This window comes from Staurois parvus, unplaced genomic scaffold, assembly GCF_062004578.1.
Source record: "Staurois parvus isolate SC_StPar_1 unplaced genomic scaffold, SC_StPar_1.0 ptg000005l, whole genome shotgun sequence".
NCBI classification, from domain to species: domain Eukaryota; kingdom Metazoa; phylum Chordata; class Amphibia; order Anura; family Ranidae; genus Staurois; species Staurois parvus.
The window spans coordinates 2894890-2922697 of NW_028317801.1; the positions used below are offsets into that span (position 1 = coordinate 2894890).

Below are 27808 nucleotides of genomic sequence, written 5' to 3' on the forward strand. Positions count from 1 at the left end.
TCCCCCCTGCTTTGTCTTTTCCCGTATATTGGCATTGCGTCCACAGTAGCGTTTGCGAAGGCAGAGCAGAGTAGGACTGGCCATAGAGGGATTACTTTGACGCAGTTGGCCAGCTATAACATGTATTGCAATATGTGTGAACCAAATATCCCTATTCTTTATTGCAAAGTCTGCTGGAAAGGGTATATACCAGTGTGCAGAGGGTCCTTCAGAATTTCTAGTGTTAATATGTGGTTACACCCCTTTAGCACCTGATGGATAAATGCATGCACTAGCTATTGGGATTTGAGCACAGGTATATCTTGTTTTTTGTTTCGCAGAAATGGCCTGGTCAGGAAGGGGGGTAAATCCTCTGGAGGGCAAGTGGCTAACACAGGCACAGACCGCAATAAAAAGCTGCCAGGTGTTCTAAAGTTCTGCCTTTAGTTACCGGTACATTTAATTTTTTTTTTTTATCTGCTACATTTTATTTTACATAAAAGTGGAGTTACCCTTTACGTATGTAATTTGGATCATAGCTGAAGTTCAGCTTTAACAAAGACTACTTGGTAACATAAGTGAGGAAATGCTTGCTTTTATCTGCAGCAGACTGATACCAATTTTCCTAATATATTTCTCTCTGCATTGGAGAAACATATGGAAATGTATTTCCTCAGTCCACTGCAGACTGTGGTGTAAGACAAGGCAGAGTGATGTGTAAAGTGCTTTAACACAGGAAAGCATTAGTAATCCTTTTCTAATGTGGGGACACTTTTCAAGGCTATAAATTGAAATCTGACTAGCCAAGCTTTACATGTCACTGCTATTTATGATCTTCACCTCATGAATGTGCTTTTCATCAAGCACAAATCCTCTCTTGTAAAAAATTAACAGAGAAAATATTTAATCAGTAAAACATCTGGAGTTCACAACAAAAGATCAAACCTGAAATTTTGCAACAAACATGCTCAACTTACTTTCCAAAGATGGGTCATGGCCGTGCAGCTGCTGAGTCTGGGGTGGTTGACTAGTTGTTTGAGGTTGCACCTGCTGGGCCATCTGACCTAGTTGTTGCTGCGTCTGATTTTGCATTTGTCGCTGCTGTAATCGCTGAAGTTGCTGCTGCTGGATCTGCTGCTGAATCTGCTGGAGATTGTGTTTCTGTTGCTGAACTGCTTGGTTCAAGGGAGGCTGCTGAAGAGCTGCCTGTTGGATTGGAGGCTGCTGCAATGCTGCCTGCTGGGTTTGCTGTGGTTGGAGTGTTGTCTGCTGTATTTGTGATGTTTGTGACTGCTGCATTTGCTGTAAGCTTGCTTGCTGAATCTGTTGCTGCTGCTGCATTGTTTGTTGCTGAATTTGTTGTTGCAGCAGTGTCTGCTGCTGTTGCATTTGCTGCTGTTTCATTTGCTGTTGCTGAAGCTGTAGAGTTTGCTGCTGCAGCTGCTGTTGGGCAAGTGTCTGCTGTTGCAGCATTTGTGATGGGATCTGGTGTTGTTGATGACCCTGTGTTTGAATTTGGTGTTGAAGCTGAATGTTATGTGGCTGGAGCTGATGCTGTTGAAGAGTCTGTGGTTGCATCTGATGCTGTTGAAGTGTTTGCGGTTGTGCATGATGCTGCTGTTGTGACAGTGTTTGTGCTTGTATTTGATGCTGTGACTGAGTCTGGATTTGCTGCTGCTGCAGAGTCTGAGCCTGCATCTGATGCTGCTGTGCCTGAAGTGCCTGTGGTTGTATCTGCTGCTGAAGTGTTTGCGACTGAATCTGCTGCTGTTGTAGAGCTTGGTTCTGAATCTGCTGCTGTTGCAGAGTATGAGATGAAATTTGCTGCTGTAAAGCATGGGGCTGAATTTGCTGCTGCTGCTGTTGAAGAGCATGCTGCTGTAATTGTTGCTTTTGCTGAAGAGTCAAGTGCTGAATCTGCTGCATATTCTGCTGCTGAATCTGAATGCTCTGTTGAAGATTCTGCTGCAAGACCTGACTCTGCTGTTGTTGCACACCTGGTGGAAGAGCCTGTTGAATGCTTGTTTGAAGGGTCTGTTGCTGAAGTGTTTGCTGTTGCTGCATGTTCTGCTGAAGAGTCTGTTGCTGCTGTATAGCTGGCTGCAGTGACTGCTGCTGCTGCTGTAGTGCCTGTTGCTGTGAAGGAGTCTGCTGACGCTGAAGGATCTGTTGTATATTCTGCTGTTGCAAGGTTTGCTGTAGAGACTGCTGCTGCTGAAGATGTTGTTGCTGCTGCAATTGTTGAAGCTGCTGCTGCAGAACATGCTGCTGCTGGAAGTGCTGCATGGTTTGCTGCTGTGGGCGATGGAGCTGTTGCTGAGAAAACTGCAGCTGAGTAAAGTGATGCTGTTGATTCACCTGTGAAAACTGATGCTGTGGGAACACTTGCTGAGTTACTTGTTGTTGATGCTGCTGCTGCTGCTGTTGCTGTTGCAGTTGCATAAGCTGTTGAGGCTGAAGTTGCACCAGAGAATGATGCTGTTGTTGTGGTTGTGTTTGGTGGGACTGTTGCTGTAACAAATGTTGTTGCGCTTCTGGTGTTAAAGATTTTACTTGACTGAACAACATTGCGTTTGGATGCCCTTGCTGCGGATGGTTACCTTGTTGTTCTAAACTTTTGGTAGAGGCCGATAGGGTTTGTAAAATCTATATGAATATACAAGAAAAAGCTTGATACAAAAGCTATGTAAATTTCAGCAGACAGGCCTGCTACAAACATTTCCGCCAAATTTAAAGCAAGAAAACGAGAAAATCTGCATACAGAGTAAACAAAAAAAATGCAAACAAACCAAACCATGTACAGAAACCATGGGTCTGAAGCACAAAAGTGGTTCCAGAACATGTTTAGGCATATAGGTTGGGAGACTAATTAATCTTTGCATAAATCACAGCAAAGTAGCAGAAACAAGAAATTTCAAAAAGCTTTATTGCTACTTCAACAGAAATAAAGCAAGTCAAATCAGAAATAAACAAAACTTAATAAAAGGTGGGTTTTTCTCAGTTGAAAATGCCATAATCCCTAATAGAACAGCAAGGCTTACTGGAGGAGCTGCTTTAATCCACTGAGCCAAATCTCCCATGCCAAGCGTGTGGCAACTCTGCATAGGGAATATCAGCCTGCAGAATGTTGCCTCCAGGAATAAGGAAACATAACTGGCAGAATCACCAGGTATTTTGTGTCAATGGCAGTGCTTTTACAAAAACGAAGAGAACAATTGATCAATTTTATTTGGGAGTCTCACAGCGCAAAGCTTTTGGGTTTATTGACATTGGGGGGGGGGGGGGGAAATTGAATACTACTTGCACCACTCTCCTAACATCAAGAACAGCAGATGCTGCTTCTAATTAAAAAAGGACGCAGGCCCCTTTGTTAATTAGGAGCAATCAGTTCTCTGTTGATTTGGCTATGACATACAGCAAAGAGAACAGAAGAGCTGGGGCTGCATGTTTATCTCTATGTCCATCCTCACCCCCTGCTCAAGCTCACAACAGAAGGGGGAGGTTGTTAACCCTGCAGGCTCTGTTCGTGTAGCGTGATCACTGCTGACAGCTCACATTCTGTATGCCAGCTCGGAGCTGGTGATGATCTGCGGCAGTTTTCTTTACAGAAAACTGCCGCATTCCCTCTGTTAATTAGGTGCAGACGTTGCACTAGGTTCCCTTTCACTCTGAGGAGTGAGATAGGTCTATATGCTTAGTTAAAGCAGTCACAAAAAAAAAAAAAAAAAAAAAAAAAAAGGTATAAATTACCTTTTTCTTAAAATAACAAACATGTAACACTTGCCTGCTTTGTGCAATGGTATTGCACAGAGCCACCCTGGACTTCTGGGGTATCCTGCCAAAGCTCTCCATTCCTCTTCTGAGTTCCCACATAGCAAGCCGCTTTGGGGGCACTCATGTGGGCATGCTCCTGAGCCAAGTTGTGTGTGTCCACAGACCCACACAGCACAGACATCAGAAAAAGGCCAATGAGAGAGGGAGAGAAGCTAAGTGCTGCTGCAGACAGGCACAGTACTCGTTCAGTTCACCTTTTGCAACATGTTGCATGTTCCACACGTATTTAGACTGGAACATGTAACAATTTCCAACTCTTGCCGCCACTCGCTCCGATCCTGCTCTCATGACAGCGAGTGAGGGATCTTCTCCCTATGCCCACTTGTCACAATTCAAAAACAGCGCAGCCACATGGTGCTCCGCCCACATGGTTGCATCATTCATTCACAGAATCTGTGTCAGCCTTTGTGGCTGACCACTTGTAGTTCTGAATGCAAGGGCGCTGATGAGCGCTCTCATACTGTAATAATTCATTCACAAACCCTGCAGCTTGTAAACAGTCAGCCCTTCTAAATGTGAGACTTACTGGTTTACATTGCAGTAAAGCAACATAAGCAAAACCCCAAAGAGTGAGCTTAAGACACAGGTCACGTACAACAAGCTATTTTTCATTAAACGTCATGAATGAACTAGTGAAATACAACATGCGTTAAAAAACAAAAAAACTGAGACCCGATTTCCCATCCATACATTTGAGTTGGATGGAGGAATCGTGCTGCTGTGTTATTGTATTCTGACAGTGGGGAAACTTCCCTGCCATCAGAACACAGATTGGAGCTGCAGTCTACAGTGCAGGATCTAGAGGTAATCTTATAGCAGGGCAGTTGATAGACTTCTGTACAACCAGAGTGCACATACATGGATTAAAATTCAGCCAATTCAGCAGGGACTGCCCAAATCTCAATCTATCTATGGGCAGCTTTAGGCTCCATGCCCACTGGGCGTTTTAATAATGCTGGTCAGGTTTAAAAAGTGAGTTTTTCAGTTTTTTGTTTTTTTTTTTTTTTTTTAGAGTTTTTGTATTAGCGTTTAGCAACGTTTGCGGTTTTTCATTTTTACCAAAAAAAAAAAAAAATTATGGGTCAAAAAAAGTCCAAAAACGCTGGTTTGCCACGATTTACCGCATTTTGCAGCATTAGAGTGTTTTTACAGCTAAAAAGCTCCTCTTGAAACCCACTAGTTCTGGGGTTTTTTCCAGCCAAAAAGCGTTAATTACAGTCTGTGTGTGCATGGACACAAAGAATAACATGCTGCAGAGTTTACTAGCTGTAGAAAAAGACCTCAAAAGCCAAAAACAGCCGCTGTAAAAACATCCAGTGCGCATGATAACTTAGTGTTCTATTATCAGAGGGCTAGAGAGATGCATTTGCCATTATTAACCAGGTATGTACACAGGCAGATCTGCATTTTCCATTATTAACCCAGTATGTACACAGGCAGATCTTAGTTGTAAACTAGATTTGAACACTGTCTCTCCTAACAAAGGGTTAAATATTTAGAAACTAGCCTCATGCATTGCATGTTAATGAGAACTGTCCTCAGCCTATTGGGACAGATCACACTAAACTTGCAGAGAAATGCTTGCATTCAAAGACATTTCCTAAGACAGATCTAAAAGAGAATATTTAAAAAAAAAAAAAAAATCTTTAGTTATGCTGTGTGCATGGGAAAAGAAACATATTGCAGGATTCTGAAATATGACTGGAAAAGTGGAAACAGACTAAGTCAATGTGGCAAGAGTATACAGATCAGGAAGGTCTGAAGTCCCTAAAGGGTTAGTTCACCTTTACCAATAAACTGCCTATGGTAATGATGGGTATTTGTAGATAAACTGCAGCTTGGGCTAAAGTTGAATAATGCCCTTGCTATAGGTGTAAACCATTTATGTACCTCATGAAACCAGACAAGAAAACTTCCAGGATGTTGCCAAAGCTGGCTATAGATGACCAGGAGGCTAACCAAAACAAAAAAACACGAGTGGATTCCCCCTTCCACACATTCGAGGTGGATGACAGAATCCTCTTTGCTGCGCTATTGTATTCTGACAGCAGGGACTCCACCACTGTCTGAATACACTGATCAGTGCTGCAGCTGACAGGCTGCAACGTTGAGCAAATGGAACATTTCCAACATTCGCGTCCAAAAAAAGCTGATTGTTAGATAGACTTCTCTCTAGTGTGTAGGCCTTAGATTGATTGAAATTTGGCCAGCCATTGCTGAACTAGCTGAATCTCGATCCATCTATGGCCAGCTTAAGAGTGGCCCATCTGTTACTGTTCAAATTTCTCTCCGACTGACAGCTAGTGCAGGGAGAAAAAGTGCATTAGAAGGGATATGGACCAGAGAAAAAGTTCACTCCTGTGATGAGCAGTAACAGCTAGATTTCTTAGCAACACCCTGGGAGTTTTACACCTATAGCAAGGATATTCAAATGCCGGCTCGTTTTATCTACAGATGTCCCTTATATGCATGGATAGTGTTTTGGTAAAAGTGAACTATGCATTTAAATGCAAAAGGAACAAGGTGGCAGAAATTGGTTGTTCCTCTATGATGCTCAGTCTCTAAAAACTCTGAACGTTTACCTCAACACCAAGTTATTTTGTACACAAACCTGCATTTTACACACCTCATATAGCAAGTTTCTGCAGAAAACAAATAGAAAAATACAGACATACAGCTAGCTAGTTAGATTGTAAGCTCCAAGGAGCAGGGCCCCCCTAACCCTCTTGTATTGAACTGTATTGTCTCCTGTTATATTGTAAAGCACTGAGCAAACTGTTGACGCTATATAAATCCTGTATAATAGTTTAATAAAAAATATTACACTGTAACAAAACTATTATGCTAATGAAGTGTTCAAAATACATACAAAAACTGGAAATGGATAAAAAAGTGTATACTTACATGTGCTACATTGGAGGGTCGATTAATTTGCTGTATCTCTGCACTGTTTGTAATGTTTCTAAGTGTTCTCACTGCCGGACTTCTAAAAGGCATCATGTCTGGTCTTTCAGAACCTGCAGTTCCAGTGATGGACGTGAGCAAATTACTCCGAGCTTCAGGTGGCAAAATGTTCCCTGGTACAGGTGGCACATTCGCGCACAAATTAATGAGTCCTGAATCTTTGCCCTGGGGGAGTCTTCGCTTTGCAGTCGACACCTGTGGAACTTCAGCAGGAGTCCAGTTCAAGTTTCTTTCCTGCTTTTCAGGGGAGGAGTCATCAGAGTCATCAAACATCAGCTCCTCTTTAACTTTCACTGTGCCGCTGCGTTTTGGTGAACGTTCCTGGTTGGGTGTAGGAGATTGCTCACGTGATGTCACTGGACTAGATTTTGAAGAATATCTATCCTCATCTGCACTGGCATTTTGGGAGTCCTGATCTTCTACGTCTTCCTCCTCCTCTTCATCCTCCTCTTCTTCCTCCTCCTCTTCATAGAATATAAGACGTGGGTGGTAAGGTGCTTCATCTTTCCTGGTCTTCTCAGATATTGAATCCAAAACCCAGTCTGGAGCAACAATTTTAATGTTCTCTCTCTGGTAAGCATATTCATACTTTGTCTACAGATACAAAATTGTAAATCAGACTAAGGTCTACATAAACCATAACTCAAAAAGGAAAACCTAGAGGAAACCACATACTCAAAAATGTACATTAGTCCCAGTACGATACATTTTATAACATGCACTGGTGTCAATACACTTGGAATGTCTATTTCCCATAAAAAGTTATATATTCTACAACTAAATCCCTTTAGTTGAATCTTAATCTTATGAATCTGAGAACGTATAATGCAGGCCAGTGCTCTTCATGATTCAGTTATCGCCACCTAAGCTCACTACAGCCTGTCCTTAAATAAAAGCCCACCTATGAGGACTAAAGAAAGCCTGCTGAATAGTCTGAATTTGATAAACTTCAGATTAAATTAAACTTAGTTGACTTCTTGACTTTATCACGGTTGCAATGATTTCTGGAAGAAATACTGATTCATTTATAGCCAAGTGATGCTCTGTATTTTTATTACCATAGAGCTACAATTCAGATTAACAAAACATAGTATATAAGCACACAACATACAGTATAACTACCAATTACTTTAAAAGGAGATATTCACCTTTTAACAAAACAAAATAATAAATGCACCTATTTTACAGGTAAAAAAAAAAAATGTGCATTTCCTATTTTTTGCTTTGGAAGCCTGGAAAGTATTGTACCAGTGATCAGCAGATCACTGGTGCCATGCAGGATTCCTGCAGACCTGTCAATGTATCTGTGTGAACGTACCCCGCACAGGCAAGCAGATACTCTGACAGGTAGAACTACCTCAATAGCGCTGTGGTAGTTCTTTGAGAAGTACAAGCTGACAGCCGTAAAGGCCGCTGGAACTTGTAGTCTTTCCATTCACAAAATGGCTGACGAAAGCTGGGCAGGTGGAGCCATGCACGGCCATGTTTTTTTTTTTTTTTTAAATTGTTACAGCTAGTGGGAGAAGATTCCCCACTAGCTGTCACAATGGGGGAGCGGGGGCTGGTACTTTCGTAACATGTTACACCCTGGATATGGGTGTAAGATGTAACGTATTGCAAAAGGTGAACTTATCTTTCAAGTTAAACAGTGTTAACCAAATTTTACACATTGAAGTAGTTTGCATGACACTTACCCCTTTTGGTTCAGGAACAATTAAATGAGTGCACTTTTTATTGAGGCTTAGCTGACAGTCACCACCATAAAAAGTAATAAGAGCCCAAAGAGCATTTCTGTCATCAGGTGATATCTAAACAAAGGAAGTATAATGATGGGGATTGGTGCAATGCTTTCACATGAGGATGGCAAAAGACAACAAAAGCTGACAATTAGTGCTATACACAGATTAAATGTAATACTAATGAAACCTTATGGACTAGGTAGAAGACAAAAAAAATGACTAATACATTTTGCTTGGAACAAATCCCTGGAGAAAAATCTAGGCTACTAGGGTTTTATATAGGTGCAGCTAGCTTCAAAAAAGTAATAAAACCAGTATGATGGACCTGGACACAATGGTGTTCGTAGGCCATGCTGTGCCAAACATAATACATCCGCCCCCCCATTCCTTCTTTTATTAATGTTATGTTCACTACTCATCCCACTCGGCCCAATATTCATCCTCTATCCTACCAAACCAAAATGTAAAATAGCAAATAGAGTACACAGCTACCTAATCTTTCCCAGTAAAATATACTATTCATTTTTATTTAAAATAACTACTAAAATATAAATGAAACAAGCCTGCTCAGTTGCTCAGGCTAGGTTCACATGGGCATTGAATTGTAAAGCAGCCTTTGATGTGCATTAAATGCGCCTATAGTGTTAATAAACATTTCAGACATGTTTCACAGGTGTTCCTCAAACAACTTGTGAGATGTCATTTTATTTTCTACAATGCCAAAATTTGAAAAGATCAATGTTGACACTATGCAACAGCGCTTTAAACTTAGGCACATTTACAGTGCATTTCAATAGAAGTGAATGGAGGCAGCTGCAGAAATTTGCAGGCATCTATTTCTGCCTCACTACAAAGTGAGGAAATGTCAATGTTTCTGTGGGTACTCCCCCATCTGGTTCCTGTTTTAATAACAGAGTGGCATTGGTGGGCAATCAGAAGCAGCAAAAATACAATCCAGCTGCATTTTTTCAAAGCCTGCGTGAACAAGGGCTAAAAGTGTGCCCTTGGCTGGCTAAATTTGCTCTCAAATTCTACATTTATTTATTTGTGCACATTTTGGTAAATGCATCATCTAAAATGACATTCATTTTCAAACATACTTGTGAAAGGCAAGCAGTCACACCAAAAAATATTTGACCAGACTCTGGAGAAAATCCATTTTCTCTGAGATTTATTTGTTAAGGAAAGCTTTAAATATTGTGAAAATATTTGATTTGTTAAGAGACATGCAAAACTTTACCTTAAGCTACTGTCTTGATATACCAAAATGTATGGAACTACCACATTTAGGTAGATCAAACTTCTAGGCTCTTTTTTTTTTTGTTACTCTCACCTGGAAAAGGAAAAGTTATCTGGTTGCTGGTGGCAGCCTATCAGCCCACACTTTATCACAACAATCTAAAAAACTAAAGCTTGCACTAGCATTACATTTCCCCCAAGCCACAGGTAGCGAGCACTACTTGGCAAACTGTATTAGCATGCAGCTGTTGTTTGGTAACATCCATCAATAATATTGGAATTCCCATGTGGTGCTAAGAATTACAAACACGTTGCCTGACAGCTAGTTACTGATGGATTGCTTAGACATGAAGCATCATGCAGTGTGACGACCAGAAAGTAAATGAACAATACTTCTTGGCATTGCACAAGGTATGTTCTTTGGAGGACAAAAGTCTGAAGTGCAGCTAGTAAGGAATAATGGGAAAAAAAAAATTCAGCAATCCCCATTGGTTTTGGTGTTTAGTTATCTAATGCCAACAGGTATTCATCGATGCACAGATTTTAGGGGACTAACGTAATTATTGTTTACCATCAATAGAGACAACATGACTAAGGCCCAAGTAGCTATGCTAGAAGTGTCTCTGTTCACCAGTTCTGCAAGGTCTTTTGGCAGAGATCATGTGACCTATTCGTGGCTCTGGCCACATGACTAATCCCCAGACTAATATGGGATTCCCATTATTGGGCATGGTTTTCATTTGTTTCAATAACTGCAACACCGTTCAAGCCTAATACAAGGTTCTGTTTATTTGGAGCATTATGTTGGGGAAAAAAAAAATTCACCCAGAAAGTGCCTCACCAACTAGTTACATTCCAGTTGTTTTTATTTTCATAGTTTAGAAATAGAGCAAAGATCTGACTAAACCAAATTTAATAGCAGATACAATATGTACATCCAAATAACCTTAATAAGTAGATTATACTTGCAAACACCCATGTGATACAGCCTAAATGTCAAACATTTGTGAACACAAAGAAAAAAAAAAAATGGGAAAAAAAAAAAGTAAAGAAAAACAAAAAATATATATAAAACTGAGAAACACAATTTCAAGGATACGGAAGACGGACTCCACAACGAACGGATAATATGACCCAGGAGGGCTGTGAAAAGGAAAAAAAAAATAATTAGGTTTCCAGCAGATCTCAGAATACAAAGTTCATTAAAGCAGTGGAAATCTATACCGCAGCATTTAATGTTTGAAACCAAACTAGAAGAGCAAGTAAATGTACAGTATACCCACAGTTTAGAAATACACATGAAAGAAATATGCATGCAATACGAAAATTAAGGCTGAATTCATACATAACTATTCAGAGATGTTGTTACTGCAACACACAGTGCTCATGGTGCCATTAAACCCAACATTTCATATTCCTGATATGTGCCTGCTGTACTGTGTACAGCCCTCAAAATTTCCACTCACCTGCTCGCAATCAGCAAGTGGAAACAACATGGGGGTGAGTGTGTCCCAGCATCGGAGGCAGGGCTGCCATGGGATGGGGAAGCCCATAGAGGTGTGATGGGGCATCACAAGGGGCCTGGCCACCAGGGCCCATGTCTGTCTTAGTGCACAGGGTATCACCCTAGGCGCATGGGGTGGGCCCAGCAGTTTCACCCCCGAAGTCCTTGGCACTCTGAACATGGGGGAGCTATCAGTAATCATGGCAGTTCCACCGGTAATTACAAGCTGCATGTACATAGTTTGGCTTTTCTTCTCTCACACATACTGGGAGGAGGACCGACCAGGCTGAGCCATGGACAGATCATAAGATGCAGCCGGGTGCGTTATCTCTCCCCCCTTGTCTGAGAAGGATGAGGGCAAAGCACATGGAGCTGGAGTCCTGGATGCCTTTACTCTTCAGATGGTCACAGTAAGCCTGACACTCTCCTGGGATAAGCTCAGCAGAGAGACAAAGCCAAGGGGGAGGGGGGTTGGGCAACCTGGTTCAGTGAACTCCTACAGTAGACAGTAAAGTGCATGCTGTTTCTCCTTCCACACCTCTTATGCAGCTGAGAACAGAGGGAATGTGATGTGTATAAAATGTTTTTTTTTTTTTTTTTTTTTTAAATATTTAGCCTTTCATTTCTATTTTAATTTGAATGGGTTGATTTACAAAGGTGAGGGTTTACATATACTTTAATTTAGAACTGCACCCCAACATGCGAGCACATTATGTACCATCGGACCAGAACAGCAGCCTATCACCTCAAGTTAACTTGCATTCTGGACAAACCAAATTGCTTTCAACTGGAAACACAGGTCCTTCTATAGATGTTTAAAAGTGGATCACTAAAATTCACACTTGACAAATCAAAAATGACATGGTCTCTGAATACCCCTGTGGGTGACTGACACCAACTGGCACTACATAAAGTCTACTTTTTCCATCAAACAAAAACTTAAAGGAAGAGTTCATACTCCACCTGTTTTTAGGGTGAACCACGTAACATCATCCCGCTAATGCAGCCACTCGACGATCCCCTCTCTCCCTGTGACAGAAGAGGAGAAGTTCCTGTACCAGCTGTCACTTTCTGAAAAGAGCGCAGGGCTCCACCCACCTGGCCGCACCACTCTTTCACAGAGTTCAGTGAATGTGAAAACTACAAACACTGACATCTTTTGCGGCTTTTGACATGTAGTTAATCAATTCTTCCTGTCAGTGTTAAACTGTCTGCTCGAACGATGTATGAGCAGGCAGCTTACACTGAGTCTGCAGGAGCCCTGGTGCAATGCTTTATAGGCTCCTCAAAAAATATTAGTAAATGCACATTTTTTACCCGAAAAAATAAATAAATGCACATTCTTTTGAAAGGCAAATTATACTCTAAGAATTAAGCATTTTCTGCTACCTGTTTATCCTCTTCTGTTATCTACAATATACACTGCTCAAAATAATTAAAGGAACACTAATTAGAGTACAGCATCAAGTCAATGAAACTCCTGGGATATTGATCTGGTCAGTTAAGTAGCAGAGGGGGTTGTTAATCAGTTTCACCTGCTTTGCAGTTAATGAAATTAACAAGGGCAACAGTGAGACAACCCCCAAAAAAAGAATAGTTTTACAGGTGGAGGCCACTGACATTTTTTTCCCTACTCATCTTTTCTGACTGTTTTTTAATAGTTTTGCATTTGGCTAGGGTCAGTGTCACTATTGGTACCATGAGGCGATACCTGGACACTACAGAGGTTGCACAGGCAGTCCAACTCCTCCAGGATGGCACATCAATACGTGCCATTGCCAGAAGGTGGTTTGCTGCGTCTCCCAGCACAGTCTCAAGAGCCAGAAGACAGGCAGTTACTCTAGGAGAGCTGGAAAGAGCCGTAGAAAGTCCTTAATCCATCAGCATGACTGGTCTCTGCTCCTTTGTGCAAGGAGGAACAGGATGAGCACTGCCAGAGCCCTACAAAACGACCTTCAGCAGGCCACTGGTGTGAATGTCTTTGACCAAACAAAAAGAAACAGAATTCATGAGGGTGGCGTGAAGGCTCGACGTCCTCTAGTGGGCGCTGTGCTCACTGCCCGAGACCAAAGAGCTCGATTGGCATTTGCCATTGAACACCAGAATTGGCAGGGTCCACCACTAGCACCCTATGCTTTTCACAGATGAGAGCAGGTTCACCCTGAGCACGTGTGACAGACATGAAAGGGTCTGGAGAACATTATGCTGCCTGTAACATCATCCAGCATGACCATTTGGGTGGTGGGTCAATGATGGTCTAGGGAGGCATATCCACAGAGAGACGCACAGACCACTACAGGCTAGACAATGGCACTCAGACCGCAATTAGGTATCGGGATGAAATCCTTGGACCCATTGTCAGATCCTACGCTGGTGCAGTGGGTCCTCGGTTCCTCCTGGTGCATAACAATGCCCAACCTCATGTAGCGAGAGTATGCAGGCAGTTCCTGGAGTATAAAGGAACTAATACCATTGAATGGCCTCCACGCACGCCTGACCTAAATCCAATAGAACACCTCTGGGATATCATGTTTAAGTCCATCCGACGCTGCCAGGTTGCACCTCAGGACTGTCCAAGAGCTCAGTGATGCCCTGGTCCAGATCTCGGAGGAAATTCCCCAGGACACCATCCATCATCTCATTAGGAGCATGACCCGACGTTGTCAGGCATGCATACAAGCACGTGGGGGCCATACAAGCTACGGAGTACCATTTTGAGTTGCTGCAATGAAATTTTAACAAAATGGAATAGCCTGCTGCATCATTTTTTCACTTTGCTTTTCGGGGTGTCTTTGAATTTAGTCCTCTGTAGGTTGATAATTTTCATTTCCATCAAACAATGGGGCATCCTTACATTCCTAACACATTACCCAGTCCATATCAATATAGATATCCAGCATGAAATTTTTCCCCATTGAGATCTGATGTGTTTTCAAAGTGTTCCTTTAATTTTTTTTGAGCAGTGTAGATGCCCTCATCCAGTTAGGTGTGATATTATGTACCGTGTCTGCATATTATTGCACCTCACCTAAGGCTGTGTTACAGTGAGAGCTGTTCACATAGAAAACTGCTGTTTTCTATGTGCCCTAGAGGTGACTAGTGCTCTTCCAGTACAGAAAACCACAAGTCACTGTTCTAGTGTGAAAAACGCCCTTACAAGTTAGAAAAAAAAACCACACGAGAAAAGGAGAAGCCTGTCCCCTGTAAGTATTCTGTACCCATACTCTGTTTGGAAGCAGTGGTATTTCTGCAAATGTTTTCTTGAGAAAAATCAAAGACCGAATAGCCTAAGTGGAGTGCTCAGAATAAATAAGTACACCCAAACAGATTTGTTAGAAAACCTTTACTTTCCTTGCAGAACCAACATTTTCTATGGAACTCTATACTACAAAATACCCTCGCAAATGTGGACCACTGACTGCAAACAAGATTTGTGAATTTGCACACACGGAAAATAATTTCTCCTAATAAATTCATGCAAGACCGTGTTGCAGAAATGAATACACTCCAGTGAAAAGAATTTAACTAGGCGAGTAATTATTCATTAAGCAGGTGTCCAGCAGACAGATGATTATATAAGGACATTACTTAAACACTTTACAACCGCGTTATAGCCGAATGATGGCTACAGCGCGGTTGTCCAGTTCTGGGAGAGCGTCATATGACGTTCTGCCAGAAAGCGCTCCCCGTGGCGTGCACCCGGCGCTGTCAGTGATCGCTGTGGCTTACGGACTCTGCTGATCACATGACTAGGTAAAAGGCCAATCACAGCAGCCTTTTACCACGTGACCAGCTATGTCCAATGACACCGCAGAACACAAAGTAAATGCAGTTGCCGGATATCGGCAGCACTTTTTTCATGATGTCACAGCGTGAGGAAAGTTTCACCAATAGCTGGCAAATCTCACAGAGCAGATCTGCACTGATAAACAGGGCATGGTTTGTCAGTGCCTCGATCATCAGTGCCACCCACCAGTGCCCATCACTGCTGCATATCAGTGCAGCATCAGTGCCTACTCATCAATGCCCAACAATGCCGCCTCATCAGTGCCACTTCAGTGCTGCCTACCAGTGCAGCCTCAATGCACATCAGTGAAGGAGAAAAATTATCTGTTTGCAAAATTTTATAATAGAAAAAGAATTTTTCGGCCTTTTTGGTTTATAATGCAACAAAAAAAAACAAAAACCCAGTGGCGATTAAAAACCACAAAAAGAAAGCTCTATTTGTGAGAAAAAAAAAAACTATAAAATTTTTATATGGGTACAAAGTTGCATGACCATGCAATTGTCATTCAAACGCGACAGCGCTGAAAGCTGAAAATTGGACTGGGTAGGAAGGGGGTAAAAGTGCCCTATAGGCAAGTGTATAAAGAAAACCCCTTCCCGTTTCATGCTGTCAGCAATGGCACCACATGGAAGAGAAATGTCACAAGGCCTGAGAAAGAATTTCTTTACAGAAGAAAGAGGAAGGCTACAAGGAGATCAGAAAAGCTTTACTGATCAGCCAGAATACTTAAGCAAAAGTGGTACAAAAATTTAACAAAGATGGAACTGCAACAATCTCACAGAGACGTTCAGGCAGTCCATGGAAGTTACACCTCGACAGTAGCATCTTCTGATGAGAAGGGTTCAAGAAAATTGCCATAAAATTTCACTGCAGTTAGCTAAAGAAGTAGAAAGCCAAACTGATGTGGTTATTTCCCATGACACAATACGGCATACACTGCAGAGGCACGGTATGCATGGGTGTCGTCCACAAAGGAAGCCTCATTACTTCAAACCTGTATGGCATCACAAAGGTGAGGAGTACAAAGAAAAATGCATGATGCCTACAGTACAACATGGCAGTGGCAGTGTCCTTCTGTGGGGCTGCATGAGTGCTGGTGTCGGGGAGCTGCATTTCATTGATGGAATCATGAATTCACAGATGTACTGCTCTATATTGAATCAGAATATGCTACCATCACTCCGTGCTCTTGGTCGTCGTGCACTTTTCCAACATGACAATGATACAAAACAAACATCTAAGGCCACTGTTGTATTTCTGAAGAAGAACAGGGTGAAAGTGATTCAGTGGCCAAGTATGTCTCCTGATCTGAACCCAATCGAACACCTATGCAGAATTATGAAGAGACAAGTTGAGAATCACTCTCCATCCAGCATCCAGGCTCTGAAAGAGGTTGTTCTTGAAGAATGAAAAAAGATAGAAGTTGCAAACTTGTTCATTCCATGCCTAGAAAGTTTGGTGCTGTCCTTACAAATCATGGAGGTCATACAAAATACTAGATGCAGTAGTTTTTGTTGTGGAGTGTATTCATTTGTGCATCGACTAATTAGAGTAAAAGTGAAGATTTTGTAATTTAAATTATATTATTAACATTACTTTCATGTAAGGAGCTAAAGAAATATTCTATAAAACTCTGTTTTGTCAAAATTTTGAAAAATTGTTCTCGTGTTCATTGAGATTTTGAATAAAATCTTACTTTTCAAAAGCGGTGTACCTCATTTATGCTGAGCACTATAACTGATCCAGAGCGGTACACATACGCTTTTTTTGCATATACCCAATTGTGAGTGTATACCCACTTGTGAGCGTACACATACGCTTTTTTTTGCATATACCCAATTGTTCCAGCTATTATAATTTCAAATAGAGGTTTTCCATTACCCGTGGTTCACATATATGTGGCCGTGAATTGCACGGGCATGAGAGCCTATTCATTTGAATAATCAATGGCCCACTCACACGTAGGAAAGAAGTCCCTGTACTACTTGGGAAACCGCAGCCCACATGGGAACCGAGGTTCCCAGTACGGTTACGATTTCCAGTGCTGGCGGCATGCCATAAGAATTAATGGCACCTGCCTGCGTGTCTCGCAGTCCTCTTTGTGGGTAGTGCGGCTGCAGGTATTTGTGAGGGTCCCACAGCAGCACCACCCGCAAAGATGTGAACCAAGCCAAGAGAAATATGACCAAAGCTTTTTTGGTCATATTTCTCTTGTGGGTCAGACAGACCCAGAACCAGCCGACAGCGGGCTAAATTCATAACTCCCTATAGGGTGGATATTTAGAATCATGTTTCTCCCTTTCTGCATTCCACGTTTGAGTACTTTATAACAGGCACCAACTGTAATCTTGGCATCACTTGCGGTTGGGCCTTTTAATATGCTTTCACAGAAAACCAGAAATAAAAATATGCTCTAGTGATGAATTCATTTCAGATGTAAATATAGCCTGCATATTGCAGTCTGAAGCAGGGCTTTAATTGGGGCCCCTTGTATACATAAACAGGGTTATTGTACTTAAAATCTCTCTCTTGGAATCACCTTTGGGCTATACTGACACCTACCGGAGGATTAAACACTGGCAAACAAAAAAAAACTGTGGGCCAGCCTAGGATACACCCTACTATCAGCATGCTTGTAGTAAGTAGTACCAAGAGTATAATTTTAAACACAGAGGGCTGGGACTTGTGTTCCTCAGTTTTGGGATGTCCAAAAGCAGTCCGGCTGAGGGGTGACCAACATAGTAAACAATTTCTAACAAGCCTTTAATTAAAAAAAAGTAGTGGTGCACTGAAACTTAAAATTTGGGTCTAAAACAAAAATCAAGTTTAAAAAAAAAAAAAAAAAAATTGCAAGAAAAATGCATCCCTTTAACCGTTTCAATACCGTGCAATTTTACACCTTCCTGCCCAGGCCATTTTTCAGGTTTCAGCGCTCTCACACTTTGAATGACAATTGCGCGGTCATACAACATTGTACCCAAACTAAAATTTTATCATTTTCTTCACACAACTAGAGCTTTCTTTTGGTGGTATTTAATCACCGCTGGGGTTTTTATTTTTTGCTAAATTAACAAAAAAAGACCAAAAATTTTGAAAAAAAAACACACATTTTTCTTTGTTTCTGTTATAAAAGTTTGCAAATAAATAATTGTTCTTCATAAATTTAGGCCGAGATGTATTCTGCTACATGTCTTTGGTGAAAATAACCCAAATTAGGATGTATTTTTTAGTTTGTAGGAAAGTTATAGAGTTCACAAACTATGGTATAGATCTGATTATTGATCAATCCTGAAGTACTGACGGCCAATCTAATTTCTTGAGGTCCAAGAATGTCAGAATAGTACAGATATCCCCAAATGACCCCTTTTTGCAGAGTAGACAGTCCGACGTACTTCATAAGAGGCATGGCGAGTTTTTTGAAGTTGTATTTTTTTGTCATAATTTTTCGGAAAATGAAAAAATTAAAAAAATTATTTTCACTATTTTTTTTTACATACTGTCACCAGTGCAGTACAGCGTCATCATATAACTGGCATGGCGGTGAACAGGGACACTGACTGGTGACAGTATGAAAAAAATATATATATATTTTTTTATTTTTTTATTATATTTAATTTATTACTTTTTTTTAAGATTTTTTTTTCATATTTTACTATGACCAAAGTAGTACAATGTTACCATAGTAACATTGTACTACTTTGGGGAAGTGATCAGTATTTTTTTTTATTTTTTACACAATTTGCTTATAGCAAAGAATTACTTTGCTATAAGCAAGCATTTACCTGAATGAAATCGATTCATTCAGCTTTATTTTTTTTTTTTTTTGTGCTTAGCTGTGATTTGGTCACAGCTAATCACATGACAGGTGCATGTGATTAGCTGTGATCATTCATAGCTAGGCACTAGTATACAATGGATGGCATCATGAATGAAGCCATCCATTGTATACAACTGTCATGTGACCTGCTGTGATTGGTCACAGCAGGTCACATGGTACCAGCAACGGGAGCCGGTACTCGGATCTGTCATCGGCCAAGTCCGAGGTGCACGGCCGGTGACAGATCGCACTGCTGCGCCGCTCTGCATTAGTGCAAACGACGCATGTGCGGGAGCACGCCAAATGGCGTGGCCCCGGAATGCAGGGACACATCTGAAGCCGCCAAACGGCCATTGGCCGGGCGGCTGGTTAAATTCAATGTATGTCTTCACACTGGTCCGTTGTGCTTCCCTTGCAGTGTTAAAAATCCTGCTTGCTGCATTTTTTTTGGTGCATATTTGGCCAGTTAAAACAAAAAAAAAAAACAAAAAACAAAAACACACCAAAAACGCACCTCCCCATTGAGGCCTAGTTCACACCAATGCATTTTTAGTGCTTTCTGAAGAAACGCAGTACAGTCCATTTAATATGGTTTCTTATGGGACATGTTCACATCTATGCTTTTTTGAGCTTCTGCGTTTTTGGAAAGGGTCAAGACCTTCTTAAATGCAAAACATTGCGTTTTTGTTTCAATAGACTGTAATGGAGGTGCTGCAGAAAATACATGTAGTGCGTTTTTGATGTGCTTTGTGTTTTTAATCTGCCCACAGAGTTGGCCAAAAACAAAAATTCAAAAATGCAAACACGTAAAACGCACGTGCAAACAGACAACACAAACTGCATTGGTGTGAACCAGGCCTGAAATGCAATGGAAACGCATCAAAAATGCACACGTGTTGTGTTTTTGATACTTTTTCTTTTTGAGTCACGTGACCTATGAAAAACACCCTAAACGTGGTAAAATCAGGTTTTTTTTTGGCGGCCAATAATCGCACTTTTTTTTCCCTATTAGCAAATTGCCGATAGATTTTGGCCGCTGATATATTTAGGTTCGTATATATTTGGACACAGGCACAATTTTAGCTTTTTTCAGGTATTTACCAAAACATCTTCAAGCTATAGTTATATAATGGATATGGGCTGAAAGTACACACTCCCAGATTTAATTTGAGGGTATATACGTCCAAATTGGAGGAAGGGTTTAGGAATTACAGCTCTTAAGAGAAGCCATCTCCCTTTTTCAAGGGACCAAAAGTAATTGGATAATTGGATCAAAAGCCGTTTCATGGCCAGGTGTGGGCTACTCCTTTGTAATTTCATTAATTAAGCAGGTAAAAGGTCTGGAGTTGATTCTAAGTGTGGTATTTGCATTTGGAATCTATTGCTGTGAACCTACATCATGTGTTCAAAGGAGCTGTCCATGCAAGTGAAACAGGCCATTGTAAGGCTTCAAAAACAAAAGAAATCCATCAGAGAGATAGCAGCAACATTAGGAGTGGCCAAATCAAGTTTGGTACATTCTGTGGAAAGAATGACGGACTAGTGAACTCAGCAACATTAAAAAGGCATGGACGTCCATGGAAGACAACAGTGGTGGATGATCGCAGGATCCTCTCTATGGTAAAGAAAAACCCATTCACAACATCCAGACAAGTGAAGGACACTCTCCAGGAAGTGGGCGTATCATTCTCAAAGTCTAAAATCAAGAGAAGACTTCACGAGAGCAAATACAGAGGGTTCACCACAAGTTGCAAACCATTCATAAGCCTGAAGAATAGAAAAGCCAGATTAGACTGCCAAAAAACATCTAAAAAAGCCAGACCAGTTCTGGAAAAGCATTCTTTGGACGGGTGAAACTAAAACTGAGCTGTACCAGAATGACGGGAAGAAAAAAAAAAAAGTGTGGAGAAGGCTTGGAACAGCTCATGATCCAAAGCACACATCATCTGCAAAACATGGTGGAGGCAGTGTGATGGCATAGGCATGCATGGCTTCCAGTGGCACTGGGTCATTGGTGTTTACTGATGGTGTGACAGAAGACAGAAACAGCCGGATGAATTCTGCAGTGCTTAGAGATATAGCGTCAGCCCAGATTCAGCCAAATGCAGCAAAGTTGATTGGACGGTGCTTCACAGTACAGATGGACAATGAGCCAAAACACACTGCAAAAGCAACCCAGGAGCTTTTGAAGGAAAAAAAGAATGTTCTGCAATGTCCGAGTCAATCACATGATCTCAACCCAATTGAGCATGCATTTCACTTGCTGAAGGCAAAACTAAAAAGACAGACCCACAAAGAACTGAAGGCAGTTGCAGTTAGATCCTGGCAAAGCATCAGAAAGGAAGAAACCCAGTCTTTGGTTATGTCCGTAGGTTCCAGACTTCAGGCAGTCATTGCCAGTAAAGGATTCTCAACAAAATATTAAAAATTAACATGATTTCATTATATTCATTTGTCCAATTACATTTATGGACCTAATTATAGATCGGTGCATCCCAAAAAAAAAACAAAAAAAAAAACTGGGGACTTCCTGAGGCTCAAACAACTGCTTGAAGGACATTATGCCAGAAACTGGCATCAGATGAGGCTGTTACAACTTTGAGAACGTGTGAACAGAAGACTAGGTGCAGCCATAGTAATCTGGGAAAAAAGAGTTGAGACCATAATTTTGGATAATGGTCTACCTGAGCTTTCTAGAGACTGTAGAATGAGAAGCCTGATTGCACTTCCTGGGTCCATTGGGCGCGTTAAAAAAAGAATCAGTCTTCCTAAAGAAAGCAGCGAGAAAGACTCGCTTCATACGACATGCAGACAATAAAGGAAATTTTCTTTTTGATGAACTGGACCAAGAGATGGAGATTTGAAAGCTCTCCTCTTAGGGATGCATCAGAACAATTGTGATTGGTCAAGGTGGTCACATGCCAGCACGTGACCAATCAGAATCGCTCTGATCTATCCCAGGATCCCCGGTGCCCTACATGCAGGCTGTGTCAAGAGCCAATCATCAACAGAAGTGCAGCAGGGACGAGGGGGGAGAGAGCGTACAGCATTAGTTCACCTTTTCATTTTTTATGAAAAGGGGAACTTACACTTTAAACTCCCCCCAAACTAGAAACGTGGGAAGCACCTTTATAACAAGGAAGGCTTGTCTCATGATTTGGCAGACATGAGCCCCAGAACTTGCAGGAGGACTGACAGCCAAGCTTGGGGGGGGGGGGGGTCTTCAATAAGGAGGGTGTGAGGGGAGAAAAACTGGATTTTGTTTCTACATACATACCTGTAAAATTCATTTCTTGGAGTACATCACGGGACACAGAGCAGGCCATAATAATGACTGTGGGTTATATACCACCTATAGGTGAAGGAACACTGGTTGACCAATCAGAGAGAAAGTTCTCCCCTATATAACACCTCCTATGCAGGAAGTACTTCAGTTTTTGTAGCAAGCAATGACATTGCAGAAAGTGGGGCAGGACCTGTGTGTCCCACGCTGTACTCCAAGAAATGGATTTTACAGGTTAAGCATGTAGAAAAAAAAATCCAGTTTTCTTTATTGTACATCACGAGACACAGAGCAGGCCATAATAATGACTATGTGGGGTGTCCCAAAGTAATAAAACTTGAGGGGTGGACGACATCACAATAACCACCAACATTCCAAAAGGAGCTACTCAGCTGTTTGTAAAACACTGCAGCCAAAGACAGAAACGTCTGTGGCTCTGACATCCACCTGGTAAAAACTTGTGAATGTATGAACCAAAGACCATGTTTCAGCCTTGCAAACCTGAGAAACTAACGCCTGGTGGCGGATAGCCCAAGATGCCCGCACACTCCTGGTAGAGTGTGCTCTCACCCGAAAGGGTGGGACTTCAAGCCATAGGCTTGAATGATTAACTAGCAGAGCCAATTAAAAATAGTTGACCTGGATGCCACCTGCCCTTTTCGGGCAGCACAAAGTAGGATTCCTGACATGTGCCGCCAACTCAAGTAAATCCTGACCACTTAAACTACATCCAGAGTATGAAGTGCTCTTTCGCCTGCTGACTGTGGACTAGGAAAAAATAGGCAAGACACAGTCCTGATTTAAGTGAAAAACAAAAAAGCATTCTAGGCAGGAAGATGAGGACGACCATCACCTTATGATGCCAAGAACAGCTCCTTACATGAAAGGTCCGCCAGCTTTGACAATCTTCCTGCCAAGTGATAGTAATCAAAGAAGCCACCTTCCACAACAAAGGATTAGGTAATTGGTTTCAAAGACAGCCTAAGTCACAAGAGCACCCTGACAGACGGAACCATCCGTGTTACACCCTGCACAAAGTTCCAATCAAGGAGTGAGAACAACGGTCTCTGGGGAAAAAAATGGATAAAGATGAAATCTGACCTTAAAAATGGTACTCAAGGTAAATTGAATTCCCCGATTGGAAAAAGGATAAAACTTACAATTACCCACTTCCGCGGGTGCCACTTCCTGGCTTCCCACCAGGCAAATAGGATTTGCAGGACCTGTAATGGAAGCGCCCTGATACTGGCTTTCTAGCACTCAAAAATGCAAACAAAACAGGACTCCAAGACCCCCAGATCTTACCAGAATTGGTCTTAAAAAGCCAAGCCTCCAATCCAAGCAATCAAATACAGGATACTTGGACCCAAGATAATAGGTCTGGGCAGACTGGAATTTCCAAGGTGTGTCCCCTGCCAGATACACTATACTGGTGTATCAAGCCCTCCTGGGCTAGGCCGGGCTACCAGTATTATTAGTGTTACCTCCTACCGGGCCCTACACAAAAGACAAGGCAATAGTTTAATCGGGGGGGGTTATAGATTAAGGGGAACTGGTCTCTAAGGTGTTACCATGCATCTACCTCTATTGCCAGTGGGACTCTCGACATAGGCACAGCCTAACCTGTCGTAGAACCTGGAAGTCAGTGGATCCACATCCAGGAGTTCCCCAATGCAGGCAGGTTCCAGAGAACGTCTTGGGATGCAGAGACCAAGTGTATAATCCAAACGCACACGTTCCTGCGTTAAAAATGGCTGTGTGTATAAGTGGGTGCTGCAGTGACCGTCGGCTGGAAGCGAACAAAATCAGCAAGGAAAAAATGTCACCAGCACACCGAGGATCACCAATACGGGTCCAAAGGTTTTAATAAACCATCACATAGTTACAGCAAGGCAATGTTTCGGAGTCTTGCAGGACCCCTTCATTAGGCATGTGACGCAGGGATGCAGAGACCATTCTCCCAATAACAGCCGTGGACCTCTGGGGTAAAAAAAAACCCCTGCCAGTTTTCTATACCTGGAAAATGTACGGCCGACAGAGAGCACATACTGTTCTGCCCCAGACCGCATGACTCCTCGTACTGCCCTGGTGATTGATATATGCCACTGCTATAGCATTGTCAGACTGAACCCCGACAATAACCTGTGCAACGGGTTCGTCCAATAATACAGCACAAGGCGAACTGCCTGAAGTTCCATACATTGATGGGCAGTATTTCCTCCTGTGGAGACAAAATGTCCCCTGAACGCTAGCCACCTTTAAGTCAGCCCCCAAACCAGAGACTGGCATCAATGGTTACTATCTTCCAAACCAATTTTGGACTTTGCAATATCACGGGGACAAAGCCCTCTTGTAATCCAATGCTTGGGCAATCATGATCCAGACAGATAGAAAGTTCCTATACAAAAGACCTGGAGTGGAACCGCACAGAGAAAACTGCTTCAATGTAGATATTTCCTCATGGAGAAATGTACCAAAGGATACTTATTGCTTCTTACATTTCGCTTTAAACTTGAAACCAGACTGCTCCCCGAGCAAAGGAACACTTGGAGCGCTGTGGCCACCCCAAAGAGAAGTGCCCCACAACAAAATGGTGATTCTCTATCACAGAACCCCTGATAAGCCTAAAAATTTGGCACAGGAAGATATGTGTCATTAGGAAATATCGCACCTGAAATCTCTCTCTTGCAGAGCAACCACCACTGATCGGACCGACCCCATCCGAAACAGGACATCTAGACTTATGTCTAGTGCCTTGAGATCTAGGATAGACCTCACACCAGTTTGGTTTAGGGCCTGCGAACCTGTTGAGTGTCTCAAATCACCTCAGAGACTGCCCTAGCATCCTCTGCCCAAGATAATTCTCAAAACACAGCCGTCTCAGACCCTGGAGGGGAAAAGCTTACAACACCTGGTATACCCAGACAGTCTCCCCTTCAAGTAGTAACCAGGGCTTGACCCTGAATAGATTCCAAGTTCAGATGAGATCAGGTGAATGCAGGGTAATGTGGCCGTAGTCCATTGCAGCTCCGCCACCAGGAATAGCTGCAATGTCAGACAAACACAGTTATCATGTTTCACATGACTGTCATATGCCTTTAAGTGTTCTCTATATTTTGTCTCTGCTCCTCCCTTTCCTTTGCTTTAGTTAATGCTGTATAGATAACCCAACCCTTTTCCCAGTAAGGCATTGCAGCTTCTAGCCTCATGTCATGAAGCAGGTCACATTATGATCTTTTGACCTATCCGATGTTCATTGTTGTAAGATTCTCTTAGTTTATGGAATAAACGGTCTTCTGTATTGAGTCACTGCCTGTGATATTCAAGATTGGAGTTATCGCCATCTCATCACAACTGTAAGTTACAGAGATCACACTTTCAATGCTTAGATTGGAGAGACAGAATAGTGGCCCAGAAACCCATGACACCACTGGTTATCGTCAAATGCGAACACCACCAGATTACTACTACCACTCCCCCAACCCCCATCCTAGGCAAATATATGTATCAAACACAGCCTGAATGCAGCCTCCATGCTGCTTCAGTGCAGTTAAAATATAAGCTCCTGTAGATCAAATGCAAGGTACTCTGGAGACAACTCCTTTAAGTGCACTAATACCCCTGCAGGGTAAAACAAAGAAGTTGTACAAGCCCCCCGGGATTATGCAGGCTAATGCAGTATATAATCATGTCCTGTCTGGTCATGCAACTCCCCAAAAGGAAATACACACAATCATCCAGCCATAGACTGCGCCATTTCTCTGCTACCTCTCAGGTGCCTCACAAACTGCCAGCCACATGGGATTACAAATACAAGCTAAAATGGCCACCCATCTACTTCCTGCCTCCACTGTATCAGTGTAGGCCAGCCTCTCAACCTGGGCGCCTTGAGGTTTCTTCAGGGGCACCTTGGCAAAATGTCTAAAAATTGTTCACAACTTGAATACAAGCCAGCGGTTGAAAAAAGCCTGCCTTTTAGTTACACAAAACCTCAGGTTCTCATTGTGCACCATTACAACCTTCTAGCTGACACCAGTAGACAAGGAGGATGTCAGCTGCCTGCACAGCATCCTATTTTGACCCTCCCCTATCCATTTCCATTAGTGCTGGAGTCACATTAGCTCAGTGATGAGAAGAGAAACATTGAAATACTAGTCAGTACCAGCGAGCAAAAGCGTATTTGCTTTGGAAGAATAAATTGCCTATAATGTTGGGTGTCCTACATGTGTGGATGTTGCTGTGTTATATAGAACTACTAGATTAGTTTTTCACATTTTAGAATGGGGTGCCTCAAGACTGTCCATGATTTTAAAGGGTGCCCCGGAACTGTCCATGATTTTAATGGATGCCTTGACCGAAAAAAGGTTGAGAAACACTCGTGTAGGCTATAGAGAGCGGCCCCATGACCTCTAGTGGCTGGAGAAGCTGCAGCCCAATACTCCTTTAGAGACACATAGCATGGCCTGGCCAGACCAATAGCACACTGCCCCCAGTGGCCACCGGGAGAATGACCAAACAGTCAGATTTTTCAAAGAAATATTGCAAATGCAAACTTACCTTTCCCACAGCAGGACCCTGAATCATAACAGTCTAACCTTCACCCATCATGGCGGGCTTTGTCATGCAGACCTTCAAGGACTCCGTCCCCATAATGTGGGGCCACTGCCTCGGACCTGTACAGCACCCCACCAGAAAGAGCCTTGGTCAGTGTAATACTGCACAGGGTTCCATTATGCAGGGTCCAGCTCCGTAAGGCTGCATTACAGGCTTCTCTTTATCCAGAAAGGCTCGGGTACCATCCATTTTGGCTAACAGCTTTCCATATGGATCCGATTAAAGTCCCTGATTCTACAATGGAACCATTCTGGACCTTCAGGTACGCTCCAAGAGCACATGCAACACTTTAGTTTTTTCACCAGTGTCTGTAAGATGGATGGTCACTGAAGTACTTTCTGTGTAGGAGGGGTTATTTGGGGGGAGGACTTCCTCTCGACTGTTCGGCCAGTGTCCATTCACCTATAGGTGGCATATAACCCACATAGTCATTATTATGGCCTGCTCTGTGACCCTTGATGTACGATAAAGAAATTACTATTTTAACAGCTAAAGTGGAAGAAGAGTCTGCTCCTTAAGCTTCTTTCACTGAAGATAGGTATTCCTGCCCGAATGGTTAAAAAGCAGCTAAACGTTTATCATCCATGTGACAAAATGATCAGATTTAGTAAACTCCAAATTTACCTTTACAATGGGGAGATCAAATACTTCTCTCGCTTCTCCAACCTCAGGATTATCTCCATCTTCTGCAATTATGTGTGTAGCTAGAGCATTATATGACACCTCCTTTGCTCTTCCGGCTTTTAGCATCTGCACAACCTGCAAAATAAACCATTAAAAGACACACTATAAGACAGTTACTAAAAGCATCACTTGGTCTGTTCAGTGAATGTCATCACAAATACAAATGTGATTTCCAGACCAAAAATGGCAATGCTTACTTTACTCTGGGTTTATTAATTTCTAAAAGGAAATACATGAATGAATAGTAATAACCAGCAAGTTCTAATATCAGTGTGTGAAATTTAAAGCAAAAATATACTAATGTACTTCTCCTATGGATCACAGGAGTGCAGTTAGTTCTGCGCTCCTGTGACAGGTTTCAGCA

At 42.2% G+C, this 27808-nt stretch overlaps 1 protein-coding gene across 1 annotated transcript in view; it reads right to left on the reverse strand.

Moving 5' to 3' along the window:
• PAXIP1 (PAX interacting protein 1) overlaps nt 1-27808 on the reverse strand; it is a 70392-nt gene that overhangs the window by 22460 nt on the left and 20124 nt on the right. The window contains exons 2-7 of the mRNA XM_089692488.1: nt 27385-27519; nt 10855-10898; nt 9617-9680; nt 8472-8585; nt 6718-7371; nt 957-2625 (exon numbers count right to left, since the gene is read on the reverse strand). Coding sequence (XP_089548614.1) covers nt 957-2625; nt 6718-7371; nt 8472-8585; nt 9617-9680; nt 10855-10898; nt 27385-27519 — 2680 coding nt within the window. The remainder of the gene's footprint in view (nt 1-956; nt 2626-6717; nt 7372-8471; nt 8586-9616; nt 9681-10854; nt 10899-27384; nt 27520-27808) is intronic.